This window comes from Typopeltis vanoorti, chromosome 25 (assembly GCF_054136105.1).
Source record: "Typopeltis vanoorti isolate ZY-2024b chromosome 25, IOZ_Tvanoo_1.0, whole genome shotgun sequence".
Taxonomy (NCBI): Eukaryota; Metazoa; Arthropoda; class Arachnida; order Uropygi; family Thelyphonidae; genus Typopeltis; species Typopeltis vanoorti.
The window spans coordinates 70,728,266-70,740,495 of NC_143573.1; the positions used below are offsets into that span (position 1 = coordinate 70,728,266).

The window sequence follows — 12,230 nt, forward strand, 5'->3', positions numbered from 1 at the left end:
ATGAGAAGAATCTAGAGAAATGTCTCTAGATTTGACAATCTTTCTCTCGAGTTCATCATAGCACACATGGATGTTAGAAGTTTGAGTCTAGTTCACAATGTGTTGGCGGCCTTTGTCTGAGTTAACTGAAAAGAGAGAGTGCTGGCTCTAGTATTATTATAGGAGATATCCCTACGGTGTTCTTCCAAACGTAGGATGGATTTAACAGTCTGGCCATAGTATGGCTTTCCACAATCACATAAAATCTTGTACACCTCCTGGAAACTGAGTTGGAAGATGTTTCTCTTTAGGTTTACTAAGTATTGAATGAAGTTTTGGGAGCGTAGTTAAGCAAGTTCTGAAGTTAAACTTCTTGAGAGTTTTTGCCAGTTTTGGTGAAAGAGAGCAGATGTAAGGCAAAGAGATGAAGGCTCTGGGGGAAGAGGGATCTTCAGAAGTAGTTGAGTGACTGGGGAAAAGAAATTTGTCAATTTTCTTAGGAGAGAAACCATTATTAATAAAAGTTTTTTTTACAAAAAGGAGTTCCTTTTCAATTTCTGTTTTTTCTGTAAGTAAAGATTTTGCTCGGTTAGCTAAGGTGGAAATAATATCAAATTTTTGTGGGGGATAGTGATGGGAGGAAGCATAAAGGTATCTATCAGTATGAGTAGGCTTTCTAAAAATTGAGATTTTAATACTCTCAGCACATCTGGTAAGTTTCAGGTCTGAAAAGGGGAGGCAGTCATAGGATTCCAGTTCGAAGGTAAAAGAGATTTTTTTCATGACACTTGTTTAGGTGGTCTAAAAATAAATTGAGGTTGTTGGCACCATCTTCCCAGATGAGGAAAATATCATCAATGTAGCAATACCAGAAAAAATGGTTTAAGGTGGAAGGAGTTAATAGCTCCACAAAAATTGTGGAGACTCAGACGAAGGCTGCCAACACATTGTGAACTGGACTCAAACTTCTAACATCCATGTGTGCTATGATGAACTCGAGAGAAAGATTGTCGAATCTAGAGAAATTTCTCTAGATTCTTCTCATATTAATAACAGCCTAAGTTTCAATCTCTCTGATGCATACGTTGCCTCTGTTCAGTATTGGCGCACTCGTGGCAGCGCGTAGTATACTTTTGTTTGGAACTCAAGCTCACACTTTGTTTTCAAACACGCTACTGTCTTTTTGTACTTGTCTGTTATTACAATTTTAAATCTCTGTAATTCTTTATATATTTCTTTGATCGTGATACCTGAAGATGTTGATCAATTCAACGAAACTAGTAAGCTAGTAGTATCCTTTCAAATATACCATGTCATCTTTTTTTCTTTCGGTATCAGTCATTAAAGCTTTTATATATATATATATATATATATATATATATATAAATAAATTTTTTTTGTTGATAAAATTAAATTTAAGTAAATTCTAGAATTTGTGAAAAAGAACTACTATTTCCATGAAAGGGATAATTTAATTCCATTGTTTGTATTTAGATTTGGTCAATGTAGTAAAGTCTCGCACTCTTTGCATAAACTTTTCAAGGATTATTCGTTTTATGAAGAACCTTAATTTTCTTCCAAAGAACTCATTGTCTAGTAGTGATAGCATGCTTTACAAGTATCAGTTACTCTTACTCATGAAACTTAGTCTAAATGTTCATCACAACGCACAGCTGCAGATCTGCCTGTTTGGCCAAAATGTGATAATCTACACTAGCGAAGAATTTGATATACTCCAGGGTGGTCTAAAGGCAGATTTTTATCTTTAGCTGAGCCTAGAAAGTAGAGATCTTTTTAATAGGTTGGAAGGACACTTGTTGGCCAATGGATCTAAGTTGGCTATACCTTCTCAGACACCTCTAACATAGGGAATGGTGACAAAACAGACCACCTCTATCACCGTTTTGATGAGAGGCAGATGACAAGGAAACTGTAATTATTAATTATCTTGTTGACATATGGTTTGGTAAAACCATTAATAAGGAAGGTGGACTTTATGTTATTTATTTCTTGGGAGAGCAGCAATTTAGTGGAGGAAAGAGTATGCTTGATGTACTAAAGTCTTAATAGTGTCAGATTTTTGACAATTATGATGGTGTAAAACAAAACGAATGTGAAGTCCAGTATGCATTCTCTTTCTGAATACTGAGAAGTGAAGGCTACCATCTTGGTGACTAAGTAATAGAAGATCTAAAAAAAGTCAATCTGATTGTTCTCTTTTAACTCAAGGGTGAACAGGATACAATGGTGAAGGTTGTTGATCTTATTGATAAACTCTTAAGGGTCTGTACAGGACCCATGCCAAACTGCAAAAACATCATCAACATTATCACCAGATTTGATCATCTCATCATAGGATGTTGTTATAAATGAGATGTAAAATCATCCTCTAGTTTGTGAGAGCAACCATGAAGTGATTATCTAGGTGGTTGCCAGCAGTGTGAGGAAAGGGTATACGTGAAACTACAGGGCTTGTGATTATGAGAAGCTCAGAAGATCATTTGTAGGTGTAGCATGGAATGAGGAGTTGGCTGGAAAGGAGTTCAGTGCTGATTGGGTGATATTCAAGAAGTATTCTAGTAGAAACAATGTCTAAATGTATTCCAAGGGTCCAAAGGTTAAATAAGGTAGGTGAAATGGATGAATAAAGAGATTAAGAATGTGATACAGAGAAAAAAGGCATTATGGAGGTAACACAAGAGGAGTGGTGATAATTCCACGAGGAAACAGGCAAAGTAAGGGTACCAAAGGTGAAGTATGAGCAGCAGTTGTCTAAAGAAGCCAAAAAAAATCATAGGGACTTTTGATATGTAGCCAGCAAAAAAAAAAAAAAAAGAATGATTATGAATGAAAGACTTTTATGGAGAGTTTGAGAGCAGTAGATGATGACAGGACAGACTGACTGTAATTAAGCAAAAGGTATATTGAGCAAACTTGATGTTAATAAGGCTGTGGGGCTTAATAATATATATCACCACATATTTTAAAGGAATGCACCAGGGAGTTGACATCTGCCTTGACATATTTGTTTAATATGAGTCTTATTGGGTCAAGTTCTAACGGAGTGGAAGGAAGGCAAGATTGTGCTGCTTCATAAGAGAAGTGACAGAACTCAAGCATCAAATTATAGGCCTATCTGTGTGTCAGTTGATATAGTTAAAGTGTTGGACAGGCTGGTGATAACCATGATCCAGAATTGGTTGACAACAGTAGTATTATCTTTGATAGACAGCATGGATTTCCTAAAGGGAGGTCATTTTTCAGTAATCTATGTATTTATTACAATAAGGTAATTGCTTCATTGGACAAAGGAGATGGATATACTTAGATTTTGTAAAAGGCTTTTGAGAGATCACCACATGTTAACTTGATAGTCAAACTAGAGTGGATTGGTTTGGATATTAGACTAGTGCATTGGATTGGAGATTGGCAGTCTGATAGGTATCAGCAAGTTATATATAGGGGAACAGTAGCCCGGAAGAGGAAAGTAACTAGTGGTGTGCCTCAGGGGTTTGTTTTAGGGCTATTGCTGTTTAACCCTCCAACCGGCCATGTCGAGATAAATCTGGATATGAAGCTCTAAAACCCATTGAATAACATGGATAAGAAGTGCAATTTGGTGTCACTATTTCATCCACATTGGCTGGCAGGGAGATTAACCTGTATGTTAATGATATTGGGGAAGATTTGGATGATGAGTTGTTTGCAGATGATGCAAAGTTAGGATGAACTATGAGTAGTAGAGCAGATGTTTTGGCCTTACAAGAAGACTTGAATAGATTGAGTGAATGGGCATGGGAGTGGGGATGCCAGTTCAATTTTGCAAAATGTAATTTTTTAAAATTTGGGAAGCAAAGATAGGATGTAGAATTTACCTTTGGTGGGGGATATATTATTGAAGTTGGAAGAAATAAGAGATCTTGGGGGAGTGATGATGAATAAGGATCTAAAATTGTGAGGATAACAATGAACGAGATTCTTGTCTTCTTCCATTGTATAAGGCCTTGATTAGGCCTCACATATGGACTACTGTGCACAGATTTGGTCACCTGTTTTTTAAAAGGACAAAGAGATGTTGGAGAGGGTCCAGAGCTGATTGACTATGGTAGTTTCTGGTCTCTGGAAAGGAAAGTCGAATATGAGGAAAAGTTGAGAAGATGCATTTATAGAGCTTAGTGGATAGGAGGAAGCATTGGTGGCTCATCTATAGGGGCTGAGCCCCACCTATATTTGTATAACTAACCCAATAATTGTAGTTTTAAAAAATATGTTTCTTGTAATTATTATTTTTTGATCTATTTCTAACATGTTTTATTGTTTAATAAAAAAATTACTGTAGTATTTTGTGACAATATTGTATAATGTGACTTAGTATGGTCTCTGGGACCAGCCACGGCTGGCCTTATTTTATACGTGTAGAACACAGGGCATGTATGAGGCATGTGCACTAGCGATCGTGTTTGTTTACCGGGTGCAACGCTTATCTTGGGAGCAGTTTAGTCTGGCCCAGTCACTGTGTTGGCACGTACGTACATAGCGCACTATTCTCTGATTGTGAAGCACGTACACTAGTAATCGTGTTTGTTTACCGGGCGCAATGCTTATCTTTTGGCCAGTTTAGTCTGGCCCAGTCACTGTGTTGGCACGTACGTACATAGCGCACTATCCTTTGATTGTGAAGCACGTGCACTAGCAAACGTGTTTGTTTACTAGGCACAACGCTTATTTTGAGGCCCTTTTATTCTAGCCCAATCACTGCATTTGTACATAAATAGAACGCGATTCTTTCATTGTCTTATTCTTTATTTTCATTGTTGATCTGTTTTATTGTTTTTAGTGTGTTTAATTATTGTTGTCATTTTTAATGTGTTTAATTATTGTTGTCATTTTTGTGTGTTTAATTATTGTCATTTTTTGTATCTTTATTTTTTTCAATGTCTATCTTTATTGAAAACCTATTATGTTTTGATCATGTCACTATACGTATAGTACATAATATGTACTACATATTATGTTTACTTTGTAAAAAATAAAATTTATGATTTTTCTTCGACTTTTATGTGTTTATATTTATGGGTTCTATTAGTCAATCTTAATGAAACAATTTTAACTTTTTAGAAATTTATTTTTTCTGAAGTTTCGACATTGATTTATAAAATAAACAATAGAAATAATAACTTTTTTTTTAACAATTGAAAAATGAAAACTCTAAAATATTTTATCAGGCGGCCAGCTGGAGTCAAACCAGCATCTTTGGATTTCCGGTGCACTGCTCTAGTCCGTTGAACTTTTATTTGCATTCACTCCAAAGCATCTGTGTACAATCGGGATAAATATATATAGTCTGTTGAGCTATGCCCGCAACTGTAAATTTTCGAGTTTTCATGTTATTAATACGTTGAGCCCGTATATGTTACCTCCTAACAATTTTAAAAAATTAATAGCTCAATGCATCATGAACATTATTGTAATAGAAATAATAACTATAAATCGATAATAGAACCCACTATATAAATATAAAAAAATTAAGTTTGTTTTGTGTCCCTGGCCCCACCTGTTTCTGTTGTCACCAGCTGCCACTGGGAGGAAGAGCAGTGATATGATAGAAACATATAAGTTGGTAAGGTGTTGTTATAGGACCAAGTTGGAAGAGGTTTTTCATAAAATGGTGGTAGATTGAGGAAAATAAGAGATCATCTCTGGAAGCTGTATAAGGAGGGTGTGAGCAAGGGAGTGAGAAGCAGGTGTTTTGCATGGAGACTTGTGAATGATTGGAACCCCTTGCCTGAGAGTGGTGTCTGCAGAAAATTTGAATGTGTTTAAGACAAGGTATTATGAGCTGTGTTTACGACAAAGGGACCTCCTAGATAAGTCTTTGACTCCATAGGATCTTAGGATAATAATAATATCTGTGTGCCATAAGGACAGCTTAGGAAGGATACTATTCAGTATATGTTGTTCAGATCTTTCTATGAAGTAATTAGCTAGTGTGGGAGAAAGAAGACTACCCATTGCTGTGTCCTAGATTTGTTGGTCAAGTTTATTTTGACATGTAAAGTAGCCAGAATGAATTAAAAAATCAAATAGGACAATATCTGCCAAAACACTTGCTTGAGGAAGTTAAGTGTTTCATATAAAGGAACATTTGTGAATAAGGACACAATATGTAAGTGAAAAGGAGATTACCTGGGCAAAGATGAAGCTCTGATATCTTTACTTTAAAGTGAGAGCTATTTTTGACAAATGAAGAGACTTTCCTGTACTGAAAGCAATTTGGAAAGGTGTTTTGCAATTTTGTAACATGGAAACCATGCAAGATTTTCTGGCAAATATTATCAGCCTATTTGAGTTTGTCATTCATTCATTCTGGCTACTTCACATGCCCAAATCTAGCACTATTAAGACTTCAGTACATTGAGCACACTCTCTTTGCTCCACTGAATTGCTGCTCTCCCAAGAAATAAATCACATGTAGTTCACCTTCCTTACTAATGATTTTACGGAAGCATATGTCAACAAGATAATAATTATAGTTTCTTTTTCATCTGCCTGTCATCGAAATAATGATGCAGAGTGGCCTATCGTGTCACCATTTCCAGTGTTAAGGGCATCTGAGAAGTTATTGCCAATCTTCTTAGATCCATCGACCTACAACTGTCCTTTCGTCCTATTAACAAGATAACTACTTTTCTAGGCCCAGCTAAAGATAAATGTCTGCCTTTAGATCGCCCTGGAGTATATCAAATTCCATGCCAGTGTGGATTATCATATTTTGGCCAAACAGGCAGATTTGCAGCCATGCATCATGATGAACATTTAGATTAAGGTCCATGTGCTAGAGCAGTTGGAACTTGTAGAGCATGCTATCACTACCAGGCACTGAGTTCTTTGGAAGAAATTTAAGGTTTTTCATAAAAGTAATAATTTCTTGGAACATTTATACAAAGAAAATTGTGAGACCTTGCTACATCGACTTAATCTAAATAGAAACTGTGGATAAAAAATTCCAGATAAAAAATTAATTATATTTTTTTATTTGCTTTTAATTAATTAAATTAATTAATTATTTATTTTTAAATCTTGTTAAAATTAATTTTACTAGAACTTTAATATAATCCACACTTTACATCATCTACGTGTAGGTCATGTGTCATTCTGTTGAATATATCGTTTCTGTTCATGCTGTTTAATTTAAAGTCATACTGAAGATGCCATTGATACTAGGACAAAATTTTTATGCTAATTAAAACATTTACATCAGGTAAATATTTTTTGTTATTTTTTTATCCTGGCTTATGTTCCTATATGTCATGTTAAACCTTTAAATTCAAACAACACACCACTACCACCTCATGAAACAACATCCACTCTAATATTAGAAATGTAAGTATCAAGAAAATAAAACATTACTAAACACCTGTGGCCCAGTGTTTTCCAAACTTTTCATGTTGGTGACACTTTTTAGACAAACATAATTTCGCAGCACAGTAATTCAGTCTGATGTGCCTCTTATGGGTCACGTGGCCAGATCAGATGTAGTTTAAGTATATGCTTTTACAATTATATTTTGTATAACTTTTAGGTTTATTTAAAAATCTCTTCCTGTTCATCATACCAAGAATAGTGATCGTAGCTTGCTCCACTCTTACTATGAGTTGCCTCAGTTTGCACTTCCATATAGGTCAGGTGCTGCACTATCCAGGTATTTGCTTACACTTGGAATCGCCGAACTTTATATAGTTTCTATATTCGGCATGAAACTCTTGTTTCTTATTCAGCTAAGAAACAATATGGGATGTAATATCCCTTAACTTAAAATAAGTTCATTTCGCCGAATTGAAGCCTTTGGCTCTTCATATAATTAAAAATTCACTATTTATAGTAAGTGATTAATCACTTACTCCTTTTAAAACTGATCTCATCATTACTATAACAAGCAACTCCTTTTGATATTTGATAAGATCAAATATCACATAACTCCTTTAAAGGTTGCGTGATATAATTAGACTATACTCTTGTCTTGAGGGCACGATACAGTCTATTAGGAAACCAGAGGTTAAACTTGTTTCACGACACAACCTGTCTCATGAAAACCTTTCATTTTTATTAAAAATATATAATACATATGATCGAATAAAAAAACACATCAAGTGAACTGAAAAGATTCTCTATTCTTAATTTTTCAATGTATTTGATATAGGGAAAACAGATTTCATAGCTCGCTTGTTGAGTTTTTTCGATCATACTGTATTTTTATATATAATAAAATATACAAAATTAAAATATATAATATATTTATATTTATTTCCAGGATTAATGTCATTGTTATAAGAAATAGAAAGAAATATATAATAAGAGAATTTTAGTGAGATATGAGCTTCATGGGATGAAGCTCATATTTGGTGGAATAGTAGATAAAGACACTCGCATTTCGTCATCAAGCATTCTTAAACTTCCACATTTCAATGTCTTCAAGTTTGCCATCGTTGAAAAGGATACTTCACACATGTATGTAGTGGAAAACTGCAAAAGAATTTTTAACGCTTTTTTACCTGTGTTTGGATGCATTTTTGAAACACGAATCCAAAAGTTGTCTAAATCACCCTCTTCATACATCATTAACAGACTTCGATCATTTTTTATTTCAGCTAATTCTTCTTCTTCAATAAATGACAAGTTAATCATTGCAGTTGAAAAAAATGGATTTCTGATCCAATCATAGTCTTGTATTTCAATATTTGGGAAGTAGTGATGAATTTTCTCTCCAAGCATTGTTAAATGGTCAACAATTAGCGAGCTGATATCACATTTTAGTTTACAGTCTGCAGTTTTGAAAAACATTTCAAAATTTCCTTCATTCACTTTCCTTTTCCAAATTTCCATCTAGTCTTTCATAGCACAAATTTTATCCACCACTGTTAAGATATTTTCTCCTTTTCCTTGCCTACTGGTCTTTATTTTATTCAAGTGTTCAAATATGTCGGTAAGATATGCCAATTTTGTGCACCATAATTTGTTTTGAATTAGATTGCAGAATTCATTTTGTTGATTTTCCTCAAAAAGTTTAAGCATCATTTCCCTCAATTCACATACATGACAAAGCACTCAACCTCTTGGCAGCCAACGAACTTCTGAGTGTAGTATAAGTTTTTTTAATTTTGTCCCCATATCTTCACAAATTTTAGCAAATAATCTTGATTTAAGAGGTCTGCTTTTACTGTAATTGACCATTTGAACAACTTTGTCCACAACCTTTTTTAATTCATTACCAGTGGTTTGCGGGACTAGTGCTTTGCAATGTAAAAAGCAATGAGTAATTATAATATTTTCATTCTCTTTCTTTGCTAAAGCTGTGAAACCTTTTGTTGAACCAACCATTGAAGGAGCGCCATCCAGGCCCGGCGCCGCAGAAGAAAAGGCACCTAAAAGATGTCAAAAAATATGAGATAAGAGTTTAAATGAACAACGAATGGTACAGATAATTATGAATGTACGTTGTCTTCCGTTCGGGCCCCTTCAGATCTTCCCGGAAGCAAACAAATAAATTCTGAAATTGTATCCTGGACCCAATTATATCAATGTAATTTTTGATTAAAATTTATGAAAATATACCTAAAATAGTTCTTCTTTATTTTTTGATGCATCATAAATCAACTTATGATTAATTGTTGAGTCCGTCTAAAAAAAATTTGTATAAGCAGGACTAATCCGTAGGTAACATTATACTGTAAAGTAGTTTTCATTTGTTTTTCATTTCCTGTTCGTTTTATTCACACTTTATTCAAAAAAAAACTTTTTTGGAAAGGTGCCGAACATTAATCGTACACACAAGAAAAATACTAGGTGCCAGTGCCATCTGTGCATATTCCTGCACATTTAACCATAGCAAATTATTTTCCTTCATGAAGCAATCTACTGTTTTAAATATATCTTCACCTTTAGTTTTCATTGGAAGTTCTAGACAACACAAGAATTACTCGATAATTCTGTTAGTATGAATGAAACATATAAAAACGAGTAATTGCGTTAACCCACTGACATCTCTTGAATCATCTAACTGCAATGTAAAAATCATATTATCATCTTGAAATATATCTTTTATTTGCAGCTTGATGTCAATAGACATGTCTTGAATATGTTTTCCAATCGTGTAATCTGCCAAAGGGATTTTATTAACGTCTATCTCAAATTCGGGCCCAAACATTGAACAATAGCACAGCAAGATTCCTTTATAGTGGTTTCGGCAATAGTGTGTGTGGCACCTTGTTTTTGGCAATTATTTGAACAACCAAGTAACTTGCCTTTTGAGTTTTCTCTGATGTCTTCATTCTCTTGGTGAACGATATAGACTGCCTCTTTATAGATTTTGAAAGTTCAATAAAGTATTCTACTGGCTTTTCTGACAAATGACTGTGTTTTGAGATAAAATGGCACTTTAATTTGTTTCGTACCATACTTTCATTTATCACCCCATATCATACCATCAAGTATCACCCCACAAACTAAATACTGGGGACAAGGATGGTTTTCATTACCAGAAAATGTGAACCCCAATTTCATATAATCTTTATTGTATAAACAAGGCATGGAAAATTTTCCTTTACACTTTTTCCGTATTAATGCAGACCGTTCAACAGTTGATTCTTGCATAGTTTCCTCTTAGTCGATACATTTTGTTCATCACAAACATCATCTTCAGCTTTTCTTTTATTAAATAGAAACTTATCCATTTTACGGGTAATTCAACACCAATTTGATAAATAAAACTGTGCGAATTTATTGTAAAGCTTTAACAGTAACTAAACATAAAATAAAAGCACCAGCTCTTCATTTATTCACGTTGCAGTTAGAATAAACATCAATAATAACATTTGTATGAATAAGTGGGGCGCTTTATTTTTATTGGTCGAACAATAATAAAACCAAGCAACTACTATGTGATAAAACCACAGGGATGAATTCAGCTGCATTTATTCTCCATTATTTATTGAAATATATTGATATGAAATATTCTTAAAGGTTGACAATGATTAAAAGATAGTTTGTATATATAATTTTGAAAGTAAAATTTAAATTCTAGAATGTAAAACATCTTGCAATTACATTCTATTTAAAGTAAAGTATTTTTGGGACTCCTTAGTGCGGCTCTGCACAATTTAGCTTCTGTTTACATTTGCTGTCACTCATACTTGAATGAACTATAGAAAACCCCCAACGAAAACGAAACTGATGGTGATGGTTGCATGCAAATCGGTATAGACTCAGGGAGGGGGTTCCGAGCAGTTGACAAAATATCTTCTTTAACGGCGCTAACTAAAAGTCATACCGGTGTTTTGCGAAATGGATTCCGCTGTGGAAATTTTCAGCAATTATTCTGTTTAACACTTTATGTTCGCACGGCACACCTTCACACTGCAGCTGCCACACTAACGTGTCGCGACACACAGTTTGGAAAGCTCTGTTTTATATGATAAAAGATAAGGCTAGTTGGCCATTTCTTTTTAAGAAATGACCAACTAGTACAAATTTAAAAATTGATTGTACTAATATGTAAATAGCAACATACAAAAACACTAACAATATCAACCTTATCTTTTATCATACCTTTTATATGATAAAAGATAAGGTTAAGATAAAACATGTCTCATCTCTTCAAAAACAGATGCAGCCACACCATACCAGAAACATGGGTGTCAAAAACTTAATAGCTCTGGCATGTAGCACGAGAAACCTAACTTAAATTTGAAACCAGTGGAACAAAGATATCACCTATTTCAGACATTCACAAAAGTAACATAAACACTGCCACCAAAAAAACCAATAAAACAAAACACTATTTTCATGATAAAATCTGGCAGAATCGCATGTGGAAATAGAAAAAAAAAAAAAAATGTAGCAGAGCATAAAGAAAAAGACAAAAATTGCTACAAAACTAGAACCACGACTACAAAAAAAAAAAAAGAAAGAAAACGAGTTAAAAGAAACAGTCTTAAAAATTAACAAACTTCAATCATTAATAACAGAAAAAAGTCACCTCACAAAATTTAAATACAATAAAAACAAGATATAGCAACACCCCTACAAGATCAAAACTATAGGAATAATAGATAGGAACCAAGACTTCGCATACCAAAATACACACAGCAGTACGATCATATTAGTGGAAACACTACTATAAACAGCAGATTTAAAAAAAAAAAAAAAAAATCATCTTCAGATACACACACAGAAAAAAAATGTAAGCCTAATTT

General features: G+C 34.0%; 2 protein-coding genes across 6 annotated transcripts in view; one reads left to right on the forward strand and one right to left on the reverse strand.

Annotated features, from left to right (window-relative positions):
* The window catches only part of LOC150092836 (DNA damage-regulated autophagy modulator protein 2-like), a 151,947-nt gene that overhangs the window by 5,570 nt on the left and 134,147 nt on the right, over positions 1–12,230 (forward strand). For 2 of the 5 annotated variants that reach the window (XM_090414539.1, XM_090414540.1), the window contains exon 2: positions 7,122–7,240. The exons of the other annotated variants lie outside the window; for them this stretch is intronic. The gene's annotated coding sequence lies outside the window, so the exon portion shown is untranslated. The remainder of the gene's footprint in view (positions 1–7,121; positions 7,241–12,230) is intronic. 5 annotated transcript variants of the gene reach the window in all.
* LOC150092837 (protein ZBED8-like) lies at positions 8,359–8,862 on the reverse strand. The gene has a single exon (XM_090414295.1). It carries the CDS (start codon positions 8,860–8,862, stop codon positions 8,359–8,361), a length of 504 nt encoding a protein of 167 aa, XP_090270421.1.

Coding starts and splice junctions, on each gene's coding strand:
- LOC150092837 (XM_090414295.1), bottom strand. CDS start 8,862: ATGGAAATTTGGAAAAGGAAAGTGAATGAAGGAAATTTTGAAATGTTT.